General features: G+C 32.2%; 2 protein-coding genes and 1 long non-coding RNA gene across 6 annotated transcripts in view; 2 read left to right on the forward strand and 1 right to left on the reverse strand.

The window, feature by feature from the left end:
- The window catches only part of LOC142626729 (TMV resistance protein N-like), a 68,421-nt gene that overhangs the window by 16,180 nt on the left and 31,118 nt on the right, over positions 1–21,123 (forward strand). The window lies entirely within an intron of this gene.
- Positions 2,813–15,909, reverse strand: LOC142627808 (serine/threonine-protein kinase VIK-like). The gene is made up of 13 exons (XM_075801707.1): positions 15,829–15,909; positions 14,707–14,758; positions 14,368–14,426; positions 9,888–10,004; positions 9,015–9,109; positions 8,114–8,234; positions 7,871–7,959; positions 6,900–7,255; positions 6,490–6,803; positions 4,593–4,692; positions 4,407–4,492; positions 4,205–4,320; positions 2,813–3,322 (listed from the first exon to the last, which is right to left on the reverse strand). Exons 1-13 carry the CDS (start codon positions 15,907–15,909, stop codon positions 3,196–3,198), a joined length of 1,713 nt encoding a protein of 570 aa, XP_075657822.1. The 3' UTR covers positions 2,813–3,195.
- On the forward strand, positions 11,439–12,591 carry LOC142626732 (uncharacterized). The gene is made up of 2 exons (XR_012842626.1): positions 11,439–12,020; positions 12,112–12,591. It is a non-coding gene; the product is annotated as an uncharacterized LOC142626732 (long non-coding RNA).

Here is a 21,123-nt window from a genome sequence, read left to right on the forward strand (position 1 = left end):
ACCTTTGGTACTTATAGATTCTTGGTGTGTGTTTCAGGATAGATAAAAAGACAAGATTGAAAATAAAATTAATATAAATTATATTAATTAAGATTCTATAATAAAAGTTAAGAGTTTTATAGTTCAATTGGCATGTGTACAAAATGCTTGAAGGTCTAGAAAAAAATTGTTCAAGTTACGGGATTAACGGTTTATTGCCATGCCAAAACAAATGCCAAAACAAAACTACAAAAGACTTTGGCTTGAGAACATGTGGCCAGCAAAAAAAAAAAAAAAAAAAGTGTTTTAAGTGGATCATGCTACTTTGTTTTGTTTGCAGAAAGACAAAATATTGTTATGGAATCTATGGATATGAGTGTTTTTTTCCTAAATTTTTTTTTTATGCACTATGTGACGTTTTGTTTTAGGGATAAAAATGCTTTGTTTTTGTAATAAAGGGTTACTATCTCTATCATCTACGTAGAAATGTTTGTACATAATAAATTTACAACAAATTTTAGGTAATAAACTATTATTGGTTTTAATTTGGGCCAACAACGAACATCACTTTTTTATCCACTAATAACAACTTATCACAAATAATTTGTTGCAAAAATATTGTGCATTTAGCATTACTCATAATCTATAATCTATAGGGGAAATTAAACTTAAATCACTTGTGGTTAGGCCCGTTTTAACTTTGTCATCTAAAGTTTGAAAATTATCACTTTACCCACTTAAGGTAGTTTTTATTAAAGCATTCTCATTCAGGATTCCAAAAAAGTTCTATTTTATAACCTCAAAACCTACTTTATCTATTCTACCATTTCATTTACAACTCCCCCAACATTTCAGTTTCTATTTTTATATACAACTCAATAAATTAATATAAACTACAACATCAAATAATATAAAAAAATCATGTTTCTCTCTCTTCTCTTTCATTTCTTTTTCTTCTCTTCACATTTCTCGATTAAAATAATAGTATTTTTTTTCATCCAAGTGAACAGTTGGTTCTATATATAAGAACTAACTGTTCATAGGTTCTAAAATCTTTTAAGAACCCATACCTAGATGGAGCAGCATTTTTGAGGTTTTGAATGTAAAATAGCAACTGGATGGTGTTTACAATCCCCAATGCTAGTGCTCTTAAGGAGTTGTTACCCACCTCTCCAGTAGCTGTTAGAAAAACACATTTTAACACAAACATAAAAAGAAAACAAATCAAACCCCTCTCAAGAAAACTATCACGCCACTTTTTTTAGGATTCATTGACACAAGATTTAGAGCAAATCAACAGGAAAAATCTATGTTATTGGATCGACTTTTGCAAATTTGTACTATTTCTTATGTACATTTCTTAAATTTCAGCCATGTGTCTAGTTAAATACCTAACTATAAAAACACCAACTTTTGTTTCTTTATTTTTTCCTTGGCTCATAGAAAAAAAAAAATGGTTTCACTGCTTCAGATCTCTGCATAGTCCACATCTCACACTGAAGCATAAAACCACTGAAAGAAAAAAATCTGAAGACAAAAACATAGGCCCACATCTCACATCAACTCTCTTGCTGAAGCGATTTCTTCTTTTGAGATTGGAAAAACTAATGGAGTTTGAAAAAAATTATAAAGGAGACCTTTTTTTTTTTTTTTTGTGGTTAGAAACTCAGACAAAAGGCATTAGGTCTGGGGTTGTTCTTAGGCTAGATCTGATGGATAGGAGAGAATGACGCGTATTAATTAACTGTGTTTGTTATGAAGATGGATTAGATTACTACTACTACTTATTCTTTGTTTTGTTTTTGTGTATAAATTAATCCACAAAGACACATACAGACTATTCATCAAAGACAAAAAGGGATACGGAAGAGACTCACAAAAGAAAGTGAGCACACAATGCAAGCAATTGTATGAGAGCATACTTTTGCGAGTGCATGAAAATGGTGTGAAGAAGCATTTTTGGAGGGGTATTTGATTTGTTTTCTTTTATGTTTTTGTGTCAAAATGTATTTTTCTAACGGCAAGGAAAAGGTTGGCAACAGTTGTCTAACAGGGACCATGTCAAGAGGGCAAAGTAACAATTTTCAAATCACATATGTCAAAGTCAAAACGGGTCTAATCACATGTATGTTAAGTCTAATTTTCCTTTTTTTTAATAAAAAATATTAAATTTAAAATTATTTACTAATAGTGATTTTTTTTTCTTTTTCATAACAAATAAGGGGGAGGGATTCCATTCAAAAACATATTTTCCCTCTGGGTGAGACCAAGTTTAGCCACAAGGCTTTTAGCATTATTAAAGCCAATTAATAGAACTTGGTTAGAAATTTTAATATTTATTTGAGAACAACTTATTTAGTTTTTTATTTAAAGTAAGCTAAAGTATACTTATATTTTGAAAATGTGAAGAAAAAAAAAAGATTTTAAAAAGTTGTATATAAATGTTAAAAAACAAAAAGCTAGCTTATAAGCTAGCCCCGAACACAAAGTTGTGCATCACATCATCATGTAATCCACAGACAACAGATAGGTCCACACTGTGTCCTAGCCCACGATAACCAGGCCCCATTCCGCATTTAAGTCTCTGGCCATCAGGCCATCACAGTAATAGCTAGCTCAAATACTACAAGCCTGACTAGCGCATCCCTATCCTCTTCGTCCCATGAAAGAAACAAAAACGAGTACACCAATACATGCAGCAGTACCATCTTTATAATGGCCCATATGTCCAGAAAAATAAACATCTTCACAATCTGCAAATCCATCCTTTACACAAAGATCCTAGTAACTTTGAAAAGGTTTAATCTATAACTGTTGAGAGAGAACAATTAAAGACCAGAAAAAAATTATATGTTGCTCTTTTCTCAAATACACTTCGGGACCAGATTACAAATAAAAGACAAAATGAAGAAAATCCAGTCATAGGATGAAACATTCTACATATATGCTAATTTGGATAAGACTCTTGGATAGGTTGGTTCAGATCAATACAAAACATGACGAGTCTTAGAGTCTGAGAAAAGTAATCAACATTACCTGCTCCATTCATGATAAGAATCCGACCAGAATATTGGAAAACCAGTCAGAGCTATTACTCTCACAAATTGCCCACTTGAGGCCCTTCACAATCCCCATCTGCTCAAATGGAAGAGTACAGGAGCAGAAATGGTAAAAATATATCATCCACATACAGACCATGCCATTGGACTTGAATTTTTATGTATTAAATATGTTCCAGTGATGGTCATTCGGTAGATTTTCCTTTATCTTCTCAAGCCTCTTGAGGATGTCTAAGAAAGGAGGTCTTTGGTTCATGTCATGGGCCCAACATTGCTCTGTTAATCTAAAACCATTGAATATGAAAAGAGATTAGCAATCTGATTGTTCAAGTTCTAGCGTATATCTAGGATAATATTTACGAAAGTTTTTTATTAATATAGCAACAGTGCTTTTCTTCTCAAAAATAACAGAGTATCCAATTGTAAATCAGCATCCTAATGCATGTTGAACAACATGACATGGTTTTGGTTGAATAGATTACATAAATGCTGAATACAGGCAAATAAATCTACTGAGAACGGTGTCAGAGTCTAAGAAGAAGATCAGAAATTGCAAATGCAAATTAATGAAAATATTATGAAGATAGTATAATTAATGACCATGAGATAACCAATTTGGCTGATAAGAATCCACAATTATTTGCTATAATGGGTTTTATGAATTTCTTCAATCTACCAAAAAGTTATTTGCTCTAAATCATTATCTATGCCAAATGAGAGATCAAATAGGCACAGTTCATACAAGTAGATGTCAAGAGAAAAGAATAAGCAATTGCACATAGCTAAAAAGCATATACCAAGTCGGGATTGGGAAAAAAAGGACAATAAGATATGAAAGCAATCAGGAATTAGTGTTAGTACCAATACAATGCAAGATCAGCAACAATGGTTTTCTCATGGAACAAAATTAGTCAATGGACCAATTAGAAGAGAAAGGAAAAGAGGAAATATGTGTACCTAGACAGAATAGAATGATGACAACAACAATTTGTGCAGCTAAAAATTAGTTTGGGTAAAGCTTTGTTGAGTCAAATTATTAATGATTATACAGCAGAAAAATCTTAGATTCATTTTATTAGGGAAAAAAATATGATTCACAGTTCGGCCATGCATGCATGACAAAAGAAGCAACTTTGTGGTTGCTAAAATTTTCACAACAAACTTACTCTCTCAATTCAGGAGTATATCCTTTTGAGCCAAATGTAGGCCTGTTTCCCTCACTCACATATTTTGCTGCTTCATAAGGCTCAAGGTTTGCAAGTGGTGGGTCCCCTTCAAGCATCTGGATTAGTTGGGAACATTATGAATTAGAACCAATTTCAAGTACTTTGAGATCTTATCTCAAATCCTTACAGAAGCAAGCATTACCTCATAAAGTATCATTGCGAAAGAGAAGACATCAACCTTCTTATCATATCTCCGGTGCTTGAAAACTTCAGGAGCCATATACCGGTCTTTTGTTTCATTTCCACACCCATAAGAAGGGAAAAAATTATTAAGTTTTCAGTATTATAAATCGTATTTCAATATACAGAAGTTATCAGAGACACTCACAACTTCCAGTCTCTCCAGTCATTTTGTAAACATCGTGAGTATTCTGAACCTTGATGAGCTTGCTTAGTCCAAAATCTCCAACTTTTAAATTAGTATCAGATTAATTACAAAATCTGGTACATCTTTTTAACCAAAAAACAAAAATTTTGATAAATCCGGTTAAACATTGTTATCCTCTGGACAAATCAAAAATCATTCAGATAAACTACAAATCCAGTCTAAGAGATTAACCATCAAACAATCACAAATCAAAACAAATAAAACAATTCAAACCCTAAAAATTTTACCTTCTCAGTTTCTCTCTGCTCTCCGCCTCTCTCTGTCTCTCATTCTCTCCACTCCACTGTGAATCACTTGAATCACGCAAGCAACTTCATCTTCAAGCAACAGAGCAGATTCGGCGCCTCCCTCATCAGTGACAGTACAGCCGACTCGCCGCCTCTCTCATTCTTTATTTCTTTCTCTGAATCTGCTCTCCGCCTCCCTCATCAGTACAGCCGTTCTGCCCGTTCACTTCATCTTCTGATCTTCAGCCGTTCACTTCATCTTCTGTTCTGATCTCCAGGTTCAGGTATAAGTTATTAATTATAAATATTTGGTTTTGGGGTCCGGTTTGGGCCTTCAAGTTTTGGTTTTTGTTTTAATGATTCAGCCCTCTTTTTTTTTTCTTTTTTTGAGAAATGATTCAGCCCTTTTTATTTAATGATTCTGCCGTATTTGTAATGATTCAGCTTCTTTTTTTTTTTTTTTTGGTTATAGATAGGATGTGTTTTGTGTTTTTTTGTGGGTGGGTATTATAAATTAATAAGCCTAGTGTTACAGTTGTGCTTAAATTTTTGTTATGCTTGTGCTTTTTAAAAAAAAATTTTAATATTGTGTTTATATATATATATATATTTATTTATTTTAGTTAGTGATAATATATTAAATAAGTCTTTATTTATGCAAGTTGAGATTGCTAAAAAATTGTTATTGTTCGGTGAAACTACAACAATATTTTATATATAAATTAAGTTCTATTTCTCATTTGCTCTACACTTGAAAGTTATTTTTTATTTTAGTCTTTATAAATATATTGTTTGATTAGAAATGTCTACTAAAAAATATGCATCTGAATATGAAAAACTTAAAAAAAAAAAAATTAATTGAGTCTCAAAAAGGATCAAAAAGCACGAAAAATATATTTCAAATGAAATATATTATAATATAAAAATATTAAATAAACATTAATTTAATTAATGTATAAATATAAAAAATGCCTCATTTTTAGTACCCGCCTTAGGCCCCAAAATGTCTAGGGCCGGCCCTGGTCTGCACTGGAACTGACTAGAAGCACATTCCTGAAATTTATAAACATATTTCATCAGGTAAAATAAAATGAAGGTACAAAGGCCAGCTACATGTTCTTGATGATGAAAACCAGAACAAAAGAAATAAAATGTAACCACTTCAATTGGGGAAAACAGCATTTCATCCTGTGAAGACTAATAATCTCCTAATTACAAGGAAGGATATGTTAGAATACTGATTAGAGCATGACATTAGTAGTCACCAGTAAAATATAAAGAAGTTAATATGCCCACCAAAATCTGAAACAGAATAAACTCACCTTGGTTTTAGGTCCTGGTGAATTATGACGTTTGGCTCATTGTGAAGATAAGCCATGGCTTTGCCCACATAAGATAATAGAAATCAGATTAGCATAACAATTGAACTCACTTGAGTTTGTAAATTCTTTTCTTTCTTTTTTTTGATAACAAACGATAGATTGAGTTTTTTTTTTTTTTGTTGAGATAACCGCCTGAAAGGCAGAAGCTTCATTCAACAAGAAACAGAGTCACAAAGCATCATGGACAACTAGGGGAGCTATATCTCCAGGAACGGTATCAAACCATACCTGTAGCTCACAGCCGGACTTAGATCGTCTAGCTAAATGGTGGGCAACTTGATTGCCTAATCTTTTGACATGGGTGAAGGAACTAAAGGGAAAGTCCCTAGCTAATACAAAAATATCCTCAACAATATGACCATACTCAGGATTACTAACATCTTCATTACAAATGGCTTTAATAAGAACCTTAGCATCACCTTCGAAAATACAGTCAAACACAGCAACTTCTTTTGCAAACTCCATAGCCCTTTGACAAGCCAACGCTTCAACCGTGGCTGCAGAGAGAGGGAGAGGAACTCGTTGAGATAAAGCCCCACTGACTACACCCGAAGAGTTTCAGACCACAATACCAAAACCAGCAGAACCCAAATTTTTGAAGAGAGCGGCATCAAAGTTGATTTTGGTTTGCTGCGTACCAGGAGGAGACCAACGCATTGGTCTACTACTGGGTAAAGCAGCTCGGGTTTGACAGATATTAGCATCAAGAAAGTCTGACAGCAGGTCCTTTGCTTTGTTCCTGATTCGATGCAACCCAACTCTCTGCTCTTTAAGCCTACCAGCGTTTCTATCACTCCAAATCAACCAAAACATCAGTGCTAATAGCTCAATATTAATTCGGTCCCTCACAGTGAACACCATACTCATCAAACCATCAAAACCACAAAAATTATACCGTAACAACTTCATCAACATGGTATCTTCCTTCCAAATACCCAACAGAGAAGTACAGTACCACAGGGCATGAATTGTGTCCTCACTTGCACAATTACATCTAGAGTAGGTAGGACAAGAAACCACCATACGTCTCAACAGATTACAAATGGTAGGTAGATTGAGTTTAATACACAAACAGATGTCCAAAAAAGAGGATGATCTAATCAGAAGCAGAACTCCAATCAATGCAACTGACAAACACACACACACGTGTTCGCACGTGTGCATGCATGTATAATTTTTTTCCACATTTCTCCACTTCCCTTCAATTGATGAGGATCCATAGCAGCCCAATTAATTGTGATTAACGAGTGTAGTTTTGGATACGTATCTCTCTGTACAAAATTAGTTCATACAACCTCAAAAAAAAAGAGAAACTAAAATGGACTTTTCTACTTAAGTACAACAATTATTTACAAACACAGATGCAATAATTGTTGGGTATACACGTATAAGTGAAGTCCCACATTGAATAATAATGAGAAAAATGAGTGATTAATATAACATAGTAGAGTTCATACCCATTGGGCTCAAGCTTTTTGGATTAAGCATGTCTCTATATGTTATATTAACTATTCAAGGAGTCTCTCCAAGGAATTTATCTCTCCAACAATTACCAACAATCTATAACAATGGGGTTCAGGTATGGCATTCTTCCAGAAGTATTTAGAACTTGAAGTACCTAGCAATGTCCAATGCAAAGTTGATAGCTGTTGAAGGACCAAGTGAACCTTTTTCCTTGAGGTACTGATGGAGATCACCCTAAAACAGCAGTTGAATGCAACAATTAAGGAAGGTGTCTCTATAAGTACATTCTTTAAATCACTAGCAAGAACTTCAAACCACACAATTATGATTCTATTATCCTAACCCTTTTTTTAATTTTAAAAAAAAGAAAAAAAAAGCATTTATATACCCCTCGTAAGTACTCAGTAATTAACATCAAGGGCTTCTTCTCAGTGACAGCTCCAAGAAATTGGACTATATTAGGGTGACGAAGCTTCACTAGCAAATTAACCTCATGCCTGAAGTCCTGACTGAATCTAGAAAGCAAAGAACAGGTAAGCAATTTACATTTTTTATAAACAAGAAACTGGATCAAAAAGAAAATTTGATTATAGGAGACAAGGATTAATTGTTTTCTTAATGACAGTGGCCCTCCAGAAATCTTGATATATGAAAAGTGAAGGTCCGTTTTAATTTCAATACACTCACTCTGGAAAGAATGCTGAGTGAATCATTTAAAAAAAAAAAAAAACTTTTTGGTCCAAGTAAAATATAAACTTCATCCTTTACTTTGGTTTTGATCACATTTCCCACTCAATTTCAAAGTTCTTTTTTTTTTTTTTTTTATAAGTATTTCCCACTCAATTTCATAAAATAAGCCATAAGTACAACTCAACTCAACCAAGCCCTAATCGACTGATAAATGGATCCTTTTACGCCACTTGGTCCTATCTAGGGCCATATCCCTAGCTACCTCTTGAAGAATCATGTCTTTCCTTAAAAATTTGTCACTAGTTGGGAACTACCCAGCTCATATATAAATAAGATTCATGCTCATAACAATGCCTATCAACCTACCAAACCCTCTTTTTTTACCAGGCTTGAGATTGGCTATGCGAAAGGATATGATAATAAAGTATGACGTTGGTGGAGTTAGGACATAATATATAAACCATAAAAAAAAATAAAAAATAAAAAAAGGGAAATAATATACTACTCATTGAAAACAATCAACTTATGCCGTTGCAAATAAAAAAAGCAAACAAAAAGCAGCACCCCTGTATGGAATTTTATAAGAAAATGTATCTTACATCACCAATCTGTCATCTGAAAGTGATGGAAGAATGCGTTTGACAGCTACAGGTGTTCCACGCCAACAGGCTTTTAAAATCTCACCAAAAGACCCCTGCCAGCATCAGCCATCATCAGTGAAATACATCTGACAGATATATTAATAGTAATACACACCAAGAGCTGTGTGCTGATATCCAGATTTCCAGCAGCATATGAATTATTTAAGTTGCAAACTAAATTAAAACTAACAAGGCACCACAGACCCGCAGCATGAAACAAATAAGAGAAATTACAGAATAAAGATGGAAATATATTAGCATAAAGAAACTAACCATTCTAACAATCAAAGCTACCTTATATTTTGTTTCGGTGAAGATAATCATCTCAGCAGTTTACCTAGCCAGGGGTAATAAAGTACAAGAATATTGTATAGGTGGCATCTTGTACTGGAGAATGAAAGCATGTAATAAGACATAACATGATCCCTAAAAACAAAAGGTAATAAATTCTCCATTGATCTTTCATACTAACTCCTGAAGATAACCTAGAATGGTTCTTTTTGTAATGGTCATACACAATCTAGTGTACTAAATCACATTTTCCAGCTAAGAAAAATAGCAATTACAAAATATAGGAGTTTAAACAGTCCAATTTTTACCATAACCAGATGCAGATTCTAGAACCACTAAAATTAAAATGCATTCTGGCTGCAGAATAGTAGACAGAAAACCCTAGTAATGATGTTTGAATACACCAGATCACTGGTGCCCAGTTTAAAACATTCAAACAATCAACCTTAAAAAATCATAGTGTAACCCCTTAAAACAGTTTTCATGACTTGCGCTCATACAATCTGTTTATCACCAATATCAAGAAAAATAAAATCACACCTTCCCGATCATAGCTGAGGTTGAGAAGTCCAGCTCAGAAGGGTCAATTTCCCAGTCACACTTGTTTGGCAGAGGGGGCGGAACAGGCTTTGGTTCAAAATGACTTCCATTTTGGCCCTGCAGAACACTTGAACTTAGAGCCCGCACAAGAAAATAAAACACAAAATCCACAAGATATAAGAGAGTCTTCATGCAGTATTCAGGTATTCCTAGCATTATTATGCCAATGGAAGATGCTAAAGCACTTAGCACAAACAAGAGATAGGCAGATAGCATTTCCACTTTGAAGCAAATTGGTTATATATGACTTGTAAACTATTTCCATGTCTATAAGAAAAAACATATTGATGCAGCCAACAAGAGTTCGAGGAAAAACAAAATTGAATTCTACAAGATTCAAGAATTGTGATCTATTTTCAATGTGGGGCCTTCTTGGCACCATTCATAGCCTAATTAAGTTATTATTGAGTCTTAGGGTCCGTTTGGATAGAACTTATTGCTGAAAACTGAAAACTGAAAACTGAAAACACTGTAGCAAAATAATTTTAAAATGTGTAAATAGTACCGCGGGACCCATTTTTAATGAAAAAATGGCTGAAAAGTGAAATTTGTGGGTCCATGAACAGTGCACGAATGCACTGTTCACGGAGGACTGGTCAACATCTGCGGCTTGAAAAAAAAAAAAAAAAAAAAAAAAGCTTGAAACGCAAAACGCAAAACGCAGCCTTGAATCCAAACACATTCTTAATATTAAGTTTAATTAGGTTAGAAAGTTGTTGCTTCAGTTTAATATAATAAGTGTAATCTGGTAATTTCAATATTTTCTGGAATGGGTTGTAATAGGCTGTATCCAAGGCCCATGAGTCCTATTGTACGTTTTGAGTCCTTTTTCTAGTAGTTGTAGAAATTCTTAATTACTTTACCTTGTTATTGGGAGTTCTGTTTATAGGAAAATTTTATTAAGGATTTCTTAGTCTTTCTGGGAACAGGTTCTACAATAACCTATATGTAGGCCTCTATGTAGTCAATAACTTTCAAATAAAGAGATTAAATTCAATAAAATTTCAGCGGCTTATTTTAAACTTTGAGAGTGATTGCTATACCTTAGACATGTTAGAATACAATAGAATACCTTAGACAAGTTATCCAACTTGTGATCAAGAATTAGTTAAAGATATAAAAAAAAGTAGCCTCTTGAGAGCTTAGAACACCATATATTTCATAGGTAGCACCCCTTAGGTGTTTTCAATGATACAAGTTTCAAAAACAGCTGGGAACTCAAAGTGCGAGCAAGACTTCAAATCAACCATGATGTTTAAGGTTCAAAGCCACCATTAGATATTATTACATGCTCATTATGAAAAAGGACAAAGGCTCATTCTGTCGAAAGTTAGCAATGTGAAACATATGAATTTTTTTTTTTCTCTGGGTATTTATGCACTAATTTGTTTTTTGATAAGTGATTCTTGCACTAATTTGTTCCTCTTGGTGTGTGTGTGTGTTTTTTCTTTTTCTGATGGCATCTTGTTAGCGTCAAAGTCAATTCATTTGCATATCCTCAACGTTATCTACTTACTCTTAGACAATTCTTATTTGTGCAATTTCTCTTACCATGAAAAGTTCATGCAATGATTCTCTTTTTTCTACACTTTTGTTTATTGGTGAAATGGTTTATCTGGATAGTTTTTTTGAGAATAGGTTTATCTGGATAGTTGATTACTGGGATTGGAAGTGAAACTAAATTGGTAATTTTCATGTCTCTATCTTACGAGAGAGAGAGAGATTATGTCTTATCCACTGCTGATCTCAGTTTAGTGAGGTCTCTCTAAACTTGGGCAGGGTTTTACCCTTATGCATTATTTGCCCAAATTGGCTGCTATCAAGACTTGAGTCCATGCATTTGTGCTTAGCAATCATGCTAGAAATATAGTTAGTTCTGACGTTCATTTTTTATTAATTTAATTATCATTGTGTTGCAATTTTTAAAATAAGATATAACAAGTTGTGTTCACAATATGGATAGGAACTTATCCTCTTGTCATTATTTTAAATGCTAGCTCATGGAACTTGAACTGAAGAAGATGTATGATACTGTTATTCCATTCAAGAGGAAATGTTTTATCTTCGTGAAAGGTAAGAAAACTTATCGTATTTCTTTTACAGTTTATGAAAAGTGGGATATCCATCTCTTTTTAACCAATTCTGTTTATCATTTATATTTCAGAGAAGAAGAAATGCAGGTGCTCAACAAAACAACTAACAACAGGATGGCATGGTTGAGTTTTCTTTCCCTTATTGTTTGTTTATCAGTAGCAGGCTTGCAAGTATGGCACCTGAAGACCTTTTTTGAGAAAAAGAAGCTCATATAATTTTTTCTAGACAAGTTTCATAGTTTTCTCGGGTTTAAGCGATAGTTTAGTGGCAATAGCATCTTTTGTAATACCTCATGTATGTGGTTCAAACTTCAAACCCCATCTCCTCTTGTCCACTATCTGCCTTTCAAAAAAAATTTACAGTTTCTCATCTATGATTTTGTAGCTTATTTCAGAAACCATGTACTTCAAAATAGAATAATTCTCAGGTCACATTGTTAGATCAAGCGGGGCTTTCTATAACAATGTGCAGAATCTCCTCATGGTTATAGGTATCTCATATCAATGTAGGACGATATAGGGGCAATAAAGTTTAGTTATCTACTATTCAATTTCTGTCGAATTGGAGATGCTAGAAGGTTTTAGTTTTTAAATTAAAACTAGTTGCAGACCCACGCGATGCGTGAGAATATATGATTACTTTGTAATTGTGGTATGATGTATAATTTGTTCTCTCTAAAAAAATCAAAAAAAAATTTAAAATTATTTTTCATCTATCTACCTATATATATATATATATATATATATATATATATATATATATATATATATATATATATATATATATATATATATATATATATATCATCTTAGTATTTTAGGTGTGTTTGATTGAAATTATTTCTTTTTGAGGTAGTCCATATTTTTCTAAATTATATTATAAATTATATTATGGTATGTTGTGTTTTCCTTCTTTTTTTTTTTTCTTACAACTAAAATCTTTATATTATTCAAATTTCTCATTTCTTAAATGAGATTTCGTAATAATCAAAACTCATCACAAAATTAAACTTGATATTACTTAAATAGCTGAGAAACATGTTCAAATACATAGCAAGATTGTATTTTGATATAAATTTTAATTTTCACTTTCAAAATAACTAAGTATTATGTCAATAAAAAATCAAATAAAAGCTATAAGATGGAGAAAAAAAGGCTTGTGATGGAAAACTCAAAAACACACAAAATCTTATATTAACCCAAAATAGTGTCATAAAAAAATAGAATGATTCATCAACCTGAAGTTAAGTTGCAAGAAAGAATAAATAATCAAGAAAGTGAATAATCACCTTTTTTTGGAAGAGACCTGAATTAGATAAATTTATAGAAAATAAGATCTGAAAAAGAATAGTCAAAATAAAAATATAGTTACACCAAATTATCCAAGTCATGTTATGTAATTGAATAACATTATATTATTATATATTATCTTTATAGTGCAATATGATAGCATTTGACAATTAAAGAATAGAAAAGAAAAGAAAAATAACAACTTAAAAACACAAAACCAAAAAGTTTGGAGTGTGAAATACAATTTAATCATATTTATTTTTTGTAGGGGTATGCATCAACCTAAAGTAGAGTTCTAAAGAACACACAAATTCATCAACCTAAAGTAAAGATATAAAATATTAAAAAATAAATAAATTCACACAAAAAAAGGAAAAATTGAGAGAGAGAAGGAGAATAATAGTACAGTTCTAAATAACATTGAATTTCATCAACATAAAGTAAAGATATCAAAAAAGAAAAAGAAAAAGAAAAATATGAGAAAGAGAGAGAGTAATAACCTTTTTATGTGATAAAATATGTATAGGGTGAGAGAAAATAGCAAATTTATAGTAAGAGGATGGGGATAAAAATAGTCAAAATGAAAAGAAGATGAAGGGATAAAGAAAGAGTGATATTAACGTTGATAGTAGTGAGAAGATAAAAAAGTTAAAAAAAAGAAGAAGGAAAAGTTATAGAAAATATAACAGTAAACTACAAAATTAATAAATAAATAAAAAGAATAAAAAAAGAAGAGAAAAATAATTAAAAATAAGTAGGTGAAATGGTCGTAAATATAACTCAACTAAAACGTAACAACAATAGATACTATACTTTAATTTTTATTTTATATATATAGATGTATAACAGTGTAATTCAGCAGATAAACAATAATTTACCTTAAGAAATGTACGTGTTCATACGGACCAACACTAATTCTTTATGGCCTATCCTTCCTTACCCAGCTGTCCCCCACTGCCACCGCTTAACAGTATCACCCTATGCAAATACAACTACATGTATGATGGGGCTATGGATTTTCGGAAAGGACAAATCACCTTATCACCATGTCCAGGACGAGAAAGTATATCATGTTTCTGTAATTCCAAGTCAGCAGCTGTTTTGGTGTTTCATCACCAATAAATAATTGACACATGTCCGGAAAAAACCACATTAGCGTATAAAAAATTTCTTAAATTTCTTAACTCAGCCAAGCCCATATAAAATTTTTTGACAAAGACAGCTTATAATTGTGCATTATATATATATATATATACACACACACAATTATAAACGCTTGCCATTCACTCATTTTCCAATGGAAACAAGATTTTATACACAAAATGAAAAAGATGATGTAAAAAAGTACTGAAAGAAACAGACTAAAAAAAAATTACTCCTTTGCGTATTTGGGCGTCGGAATTGGTGAGTGAGAAAGTGGTGCGGCTTCTAACCAACGGTGACACTAGAAAAAGAGCAAACGAGATTTTCAGAACAAGTGATTTTCGTCCAACATAACTGATAATGGAAACAAAATAAACCAAAAATTGATAGTAAGAAGAAATATAAATCTATGCTTACAATTCTAGGTTTAATTACTTGTAACTTTCAGTCTTCAAATGCTCCAATAACATTAAAGGATCTCTACATTACGAATCTAGACATTCAAATCTATATAATGGGTAAAAATGGGAGTTTGTGATGAGACCCATCCATTCATTTGGAAAACAATATGAGAAAATTACCCACAAAAAGAGAATACCTGGAGGTGGTCAGAACCGGTAGTGGGGGTGGTGATTTGCGGTGGTCGGAACCGGAGGTGCGGGAAAGCAGTGCGGCAACGAGAAAATAGAAGCGGCAATTGTGGGTGGAAGGGAGTTTGGGTGTGAGAGAGAGAGAGAGAGAGAGAGAGAGAGAGGATTGAAGCATAAACGTTGATTTTGGGAATTAGATTTGAAAGAGCAAGATAGAGAGAGAAAGTGAGGGGTTTGAAAATTTTCTGGAGCTTCATTTTTGGGATCAGATTTTGAAAGAGGAGGATAGATTGACAGTAAAGTGGCGGGCTTTGAAAAATTTTCAGGGATAATATTGTCTTTTTATTTGTACTAGTGGAGTATGCTGATGTGGTTTTTTCTGGACATGTGTCAGTTATGATGAAACACCAAAACAGCTGCTGACTTGGAATTATAGAAACATGATATACTTTCTTGTCCAGGAGCAGGATAGCTTGTCTTGACTCACTCACACGTCACAATGCAAAACACTCCAATTTGTTACACGTGAGGCCACATATCATTGGAGCTATGTTAGTGACACATAAAAGTGACATAATTTGTGCCACAATTCGCTTGTGAATTGTGAGTGATAGAAAGGTAATGGTGGGTTCATATAGGGTCACTTCTTTACTACTCACAACTCGTCACGTGAGTAAGTTGTACAACTTTATGACACAAACATTATTTTAAATCATTGTTCATATATATATATATATATATATATAATATCTTAAGCACAAGTACATTATGAATATATTTTGTACTATCTTGGATAAGGATTGTATGATCAGTGGGAATTTCACCCACGTTTGGGCCATAGGCCATGGCCTCTAAAATTTTAAATAATTACTAAATAAAAATTATATATATAACCTCATCCCAATTCTTTATGGCCTATCCTTCCTTTCCCAGCTGTCCCCCACTGCCACCGCTTAACAGTATCACCCTATGCAAATACAAATACATTGCGTGGAAAGAAGAGGAAGGCAGTCAAAAAGAACAAAGAAAAAGTAGAAAATAAAGTATAAAGAGAAAAGACGAAGGAAACAAAAATGAGTGGGATGGTCAAAAAAGAGAAAGGAAATTGTATCCTACTTTCTTTAAGTTATTTTATGGGAAAGTGGAAAGTGAATTAATATTGTAAAGTATAAAGAGAAAGGACGAAGGAAACAAAAATGAGTGGGATGGTCAAAAAAGAGAAAGGAAATTGTATCCTACTTTCTTTAAGTTATATTTTATGGGAAAGTGGAAAGTGAATTGATATTGTAAAGTATAAAGAGAAAGGACGAAGGAAACAAAAATGAGTGGGATGGTCAAAAAAGAGAAAGGAAATTGTATCCTACTTTCTTTAAGTTATATTTTATGGGAAAGTGGAAAGTGAATTGATATTGTAAAGTATAAAGAGAAAGGACGAAGGAAACAAAAATGAGTGGAGTGGTCAAAAAAAAAGAAAGGAAATTGTATCCTACTTTCTGTAAGTTATACTTTCCTTTACCTAAGTTATCACATATTTCTTTCTTCTTTTCCTTTTTAGATCATCTAACCCTCTATCCAAATCACAATGACTTTTCTTACCAGAAAAAAGAGACTCATTTTCATCTTTCAAAGATAAAGTTTAGTTACAAAATTAGTTGTAACTTTAGAGTATAATTTTACTTAATATCTTTTTATTAAATGTAAATTTTGATAAATCTACCATTAGATTACATCTTTTTCTTATATTCTCCATACTTGCAAAATATATAGAAAATTAAAAATCTATAGCTATGTCATCAATAAATTGTTTAAATTGCAAGTTTTGTAATCTGAAATCATGCATAAAATATAAGTTTATAGATTATACAATAAATAATATCTGATTAACATAAAATTTGACATGTGTGTTAAGAGTGTAAAGAACATGCAATTCAACAGTTATTAGATTGTCAAAATATATAATCATATTTATTTTATTAAATAAGTTTGTAACTTTAGGCTACAACTAATTTTGTAGCTAAATTTTGTCCCTATACAAATATAATATATTCTTGAGTTTTAGAGGTCAAAATACCAGCGTGGATTTTATGAGCAATTAGAATGGGTTTTTGCATTTAAACAGCTAAACTTATAGCAATCTTATAAAGTTTTCTCTTTAAATGTTGCAGATTTGTTTACATGGCATGCTTTCGTTGTTTACTAGGGAAAGCTAGATCTGACAATTGAAGCAATGAGAAAATACAGCCCTAAGACTGTGTTTTCAATGCAAAAGTAATGTGTAGATACAATGCTATGGGAAGCTTGTAAGGAATGGAGTTGAGGTTATTGAACACTTGATCAACAAGAATCTATTAAGATAATCTAAATCTGACAGAAGAGCGGCATAAAAGAACATCAAAAATAAAAGAAAAAGAAAAATTGAAACAAAGTATTACACATCACACGTCTCATTGAAACAAGGAAAATTTGCTTGGAAAATGCAATTGGTTTTTTTTTTTTCCTTCAATAGTTATGTCATCAATAAATTATTTAGATTGCAAGTTTTTGTAATTTAAAATTATGCAAAAAATATAAGCATATAGATTATAGCGTAAATAATATCTAATTAACATAAATTTGACACATGTTAAGATAGAAATGTATTTAATACACTTCTATCTTTTCTTTTCTTTTTTTGGATACGAAATACACTTCACCCTTATCACTTAGATACAAAATTAAATACACTTCTATCTTATCCTAATCCAATCTCAACACAATCCAAGATTTGTATTTTGAATACTAGAGCTGTGATACATCAGTAACACTAGCTGCATATGACCTAGCTGCTATCCATGATGACTATATCTATGTCCCTAACGGTTAGAATATAAAATATCATCTCTACCTAGTCTGCCTGTCTGCTGATATCATTATGTTAGTCCTAGTCTCCCAGATATAATAAACTAATGAAATAGGTTCCATAAACAAAGGGAATGGATCATTGAGATCCATTCAACACGTTTTAAATTTCTGGCCCACATTATTTTTATTTTTTTTATTTTTTTGGGTTAAATTTTGATACTGCAAAGAAATTTCTTCGAACTTTCTTGGATCAAAGAAAGCGCGTGTACCAAAAAATCACTTACCAGTCAAAAAAATACTACTTATTTTAGCCTGGCATCACAACAACTAAAACTCAATTCATTGACTCTCTCATTCTCAGCCAATTCTCGTTCTTTCTCAAAAAAACCATTGTGAAATATCTCTCATTTTTTTTTATTTCTCATTCACTTCGCTTTTTAAACTCTTACAATTTTAATTCCATTGCATCTTTATTTTCTTTCTCCTCTCCTCTTCCTTTTAGATTTTCTCAACTGTCTCTGCATCAAAATCACAATGGCCCTTTCGACCACCAGAGGAACCTCCTCTTCCTCATTCACCCAACGATGCAGATATGACGTGTTCTTGAGTTTCAGAGGAGAAGATACCCGCAATGGTTTTACCAGCCATTTGAATGGTATTTTGCGTAATAATGGTATTAATACTTTCATGGACGATGAGCTTGCAAGAGGAGAAAAAATTTCCGCTGAACTTCTTGAAGCTATTGAAAGTTCAAAGATTTCGATAATTATATTCTCTAAAAATTATGCATCCTCTACTTGGTGTTTGGATGAACTTGTCAAGATTCTTGAGTGTAAGAATGATGGCCAAGTGGTGTTACCGGTTTTTTACAAGGTGGATCCATCAGATGTACGTAACCAACAGAAAAAGTTTGGAGAAGCACTTGTAAAGCATGAAAAAAAATTCAAGGATAATAAAGAGAAGGTGCAGAGATGGAGGGCAGCCCTAAATGAAGCTAGCCATATATCTGGTTGGCATTACAATAATGAGTATGTGTTTAATCTCTACTTTGTTATCACCAATTAATTTTATTGCTAAACAAACAACAACCCCAAAAAAACCCTTCTTGTTTGCTTTTTTATTAAAAAAAGAAAAGAAAAGAGATTATAAAATTTTTATATTTTGATCATATCTTTTAGTAGTGAGCTAAATAGAATATAAGGTTCAATGATAGAAGGGGAAGAATATATGATAGATACTCTTATCAATTCATTTGAAACTTCTCTCATGTCATGTTTAGAAAATTTTCCCTAAATTTTTTAAAAAATTCATTCAAGTGTTAGAAGTGGATATTCAATGAGTTTGTTTCCATTCCAAAGCAGATACTCCATGCATCTTTGTGCCAAAAACCTAAAGTCAATTTTTTGACCTAAAAAAAAAGTTCGTAATGATAGTTCTCAAATCTATGAATTACGTGCCATTTAATTTAACTAACAAAATTTATGTTGTAGTTCACAAACTAAACATTTTGAATTCATTTCAAGATCATATTTCTATTTTCTAACATGTTTTAAATGCTTTGTGATTTGCAGCCACACTGAATTTAGATTTATCGAAGAAATTTTAGAAGAGATCGTAAGTGCTAAATTAAATCGTACACAAGTATTTGTTTCTGAATACCTAGTTGGAATAGACTCTCGCATAGAGGAAATAAGTTGTCTGTTAGATATTGAGTCAAACGATGTTTGCATGTTAGTAATCCATGGTCTTCCTGGAATAGGTAAGACAACAATTGCAAAAGCTATTTTTGACTTAATTGCATATCGTTTTGAAGGAAGTAGCTTTCTAGAGGATGTTAGAGAAAACTCAAAAACAAATGATGGTGTACTCCAACTACAAAAGGCACTTTATTGTGAGATCTTAAGGGCTAGAGAATTGACAGTGCATGGTAAATCTAAAAGAATCAATGTGATAATGGAAAAGCTACGGTACAAAAAAATTCTTTTAATCCTAGATGATGTAGACAAATTAGAACAAGTTAAAGATTTGCTTGGAAAATGCAATTGGTTTGCTTCTGGAAGTAGAATTATTATCACAACAAGAGACAAAAAGTTGCCATCTTCTCTGCAAGAAGATTGTCATTTATTTTACTATGAGGTTAAGGAATTAGATGAATGTGAATCTTGTGAACTCTTTTGTCATCATGCACTCAAAAGAAACAAGCCTACAGAAGATTATTTGGAGCTCGTACACCAATTTATAGGTTATGCCAAAGGACTTCCATTAGTTTTAAAAATAATAGGTGCTGATTTATATGGCAAAAATTTACAATGTTGGAAAAGTGCATTAGATAAGTACAAAAGAATTCCTAATTCGAATATTCAAGAAGTACTTAAAATAAGCTACGATGGATTGGACCAAAATCAACGTGATATTTTCCTTGATATTGCATGTTTTTTTAAAGGATTCTACAAGAATTTGGTTGTAGATACATTACAAAGTAGCAATTTTCATGATCCATACTATGATATTGAAAAACTTATCGATAAATCTCTCATAGTCATTACAAAAGATGAAGAATTATTGATGCACGACTTAATACGACAAATGGGTTTGGAAATTGCTCGACCAGAATCGGAAGTGTCAAAAAAATATAGAAGGCTATTGTGTTATGAGGATGCTCCTGAAGTACTAAATGAAGATACGGTATAAGTCCTTTTGATTTACCTTTTTCCTTTTCTCGCAATGCAAATATAAATAATTTTTTCTCATTGTGTTTGATTTATCATTTTAATGTTGAAGATGATTTTGTTTTAAATTTAATAATCATATGTTTTATTTTCTAATGTCATTCATGTGATTCTTTGTTCAATTAGGGATTAGATGAAATTCGAGGCATAACATTGTCCTTGCCACGTCCAAGAGAGATGCAATTGAATCTTGGAAAGATGAAAAACCTCAAATATTTGACAATTCGCAATGTAATTTGTGAAGACCTTAAATATCTTCCCAATAGGTTAAGTTTACTTGATTGGGATGAATGTCCTTTATCGTCATTGCCGTCCACCTATGAACCTACAAAACTCGTTGTACTTAACATGCAAAGGAGCCACATTGAATTGGATGAGCATTTCGAGGTATAATCATAGCATTTATAAATTCTTATTACATTTTTTTTTGTTAACGAGTACCTTTAGAGAATAAGTTAAGGTGCATTTTTTTGTTGTTGCTAAAACAAAA

Source organism: Castanea sativa, chromosome 3 (genome assembly GCF_040712315.1).
Source record: "Castanea sativa cultivar Marrone di Chiusa Pesio chromosome 3, ASM4071231v1".
In the NCBI taxonomy this organism is placed as follows: Eukaryota; Viridiplantae; Streptophyta; class Magnoliopsida; order Fagales; family Fagaceae; genus Castanea; species Castanea sativa.

Excerpts from the sequence above, each read along its gene's own strand:
- LOC142627808 (XM_075801707.1), bottom strand. The coding sequence starts at position 15,909 with ATGGCCTATGGCCCAAACGTGGGTGAAATTCCCACTGATCATACAATC. Across the intron at positions 10,005-14,367 it reads GTCCTGGACATGGTGATAAG|GGCCAAAATGGAAGTCATTT; the intron begins GTGATTTGTCCT and ends AGTGTTCTGCAG. Across the intron at positions 7,960-8,113 it reads TTACTGAGTACTTACGAGGG|GGTGATCTCCATCAGTACCT; the intron begins GTATATAAATGC and ends CTGCTGTTTTAG.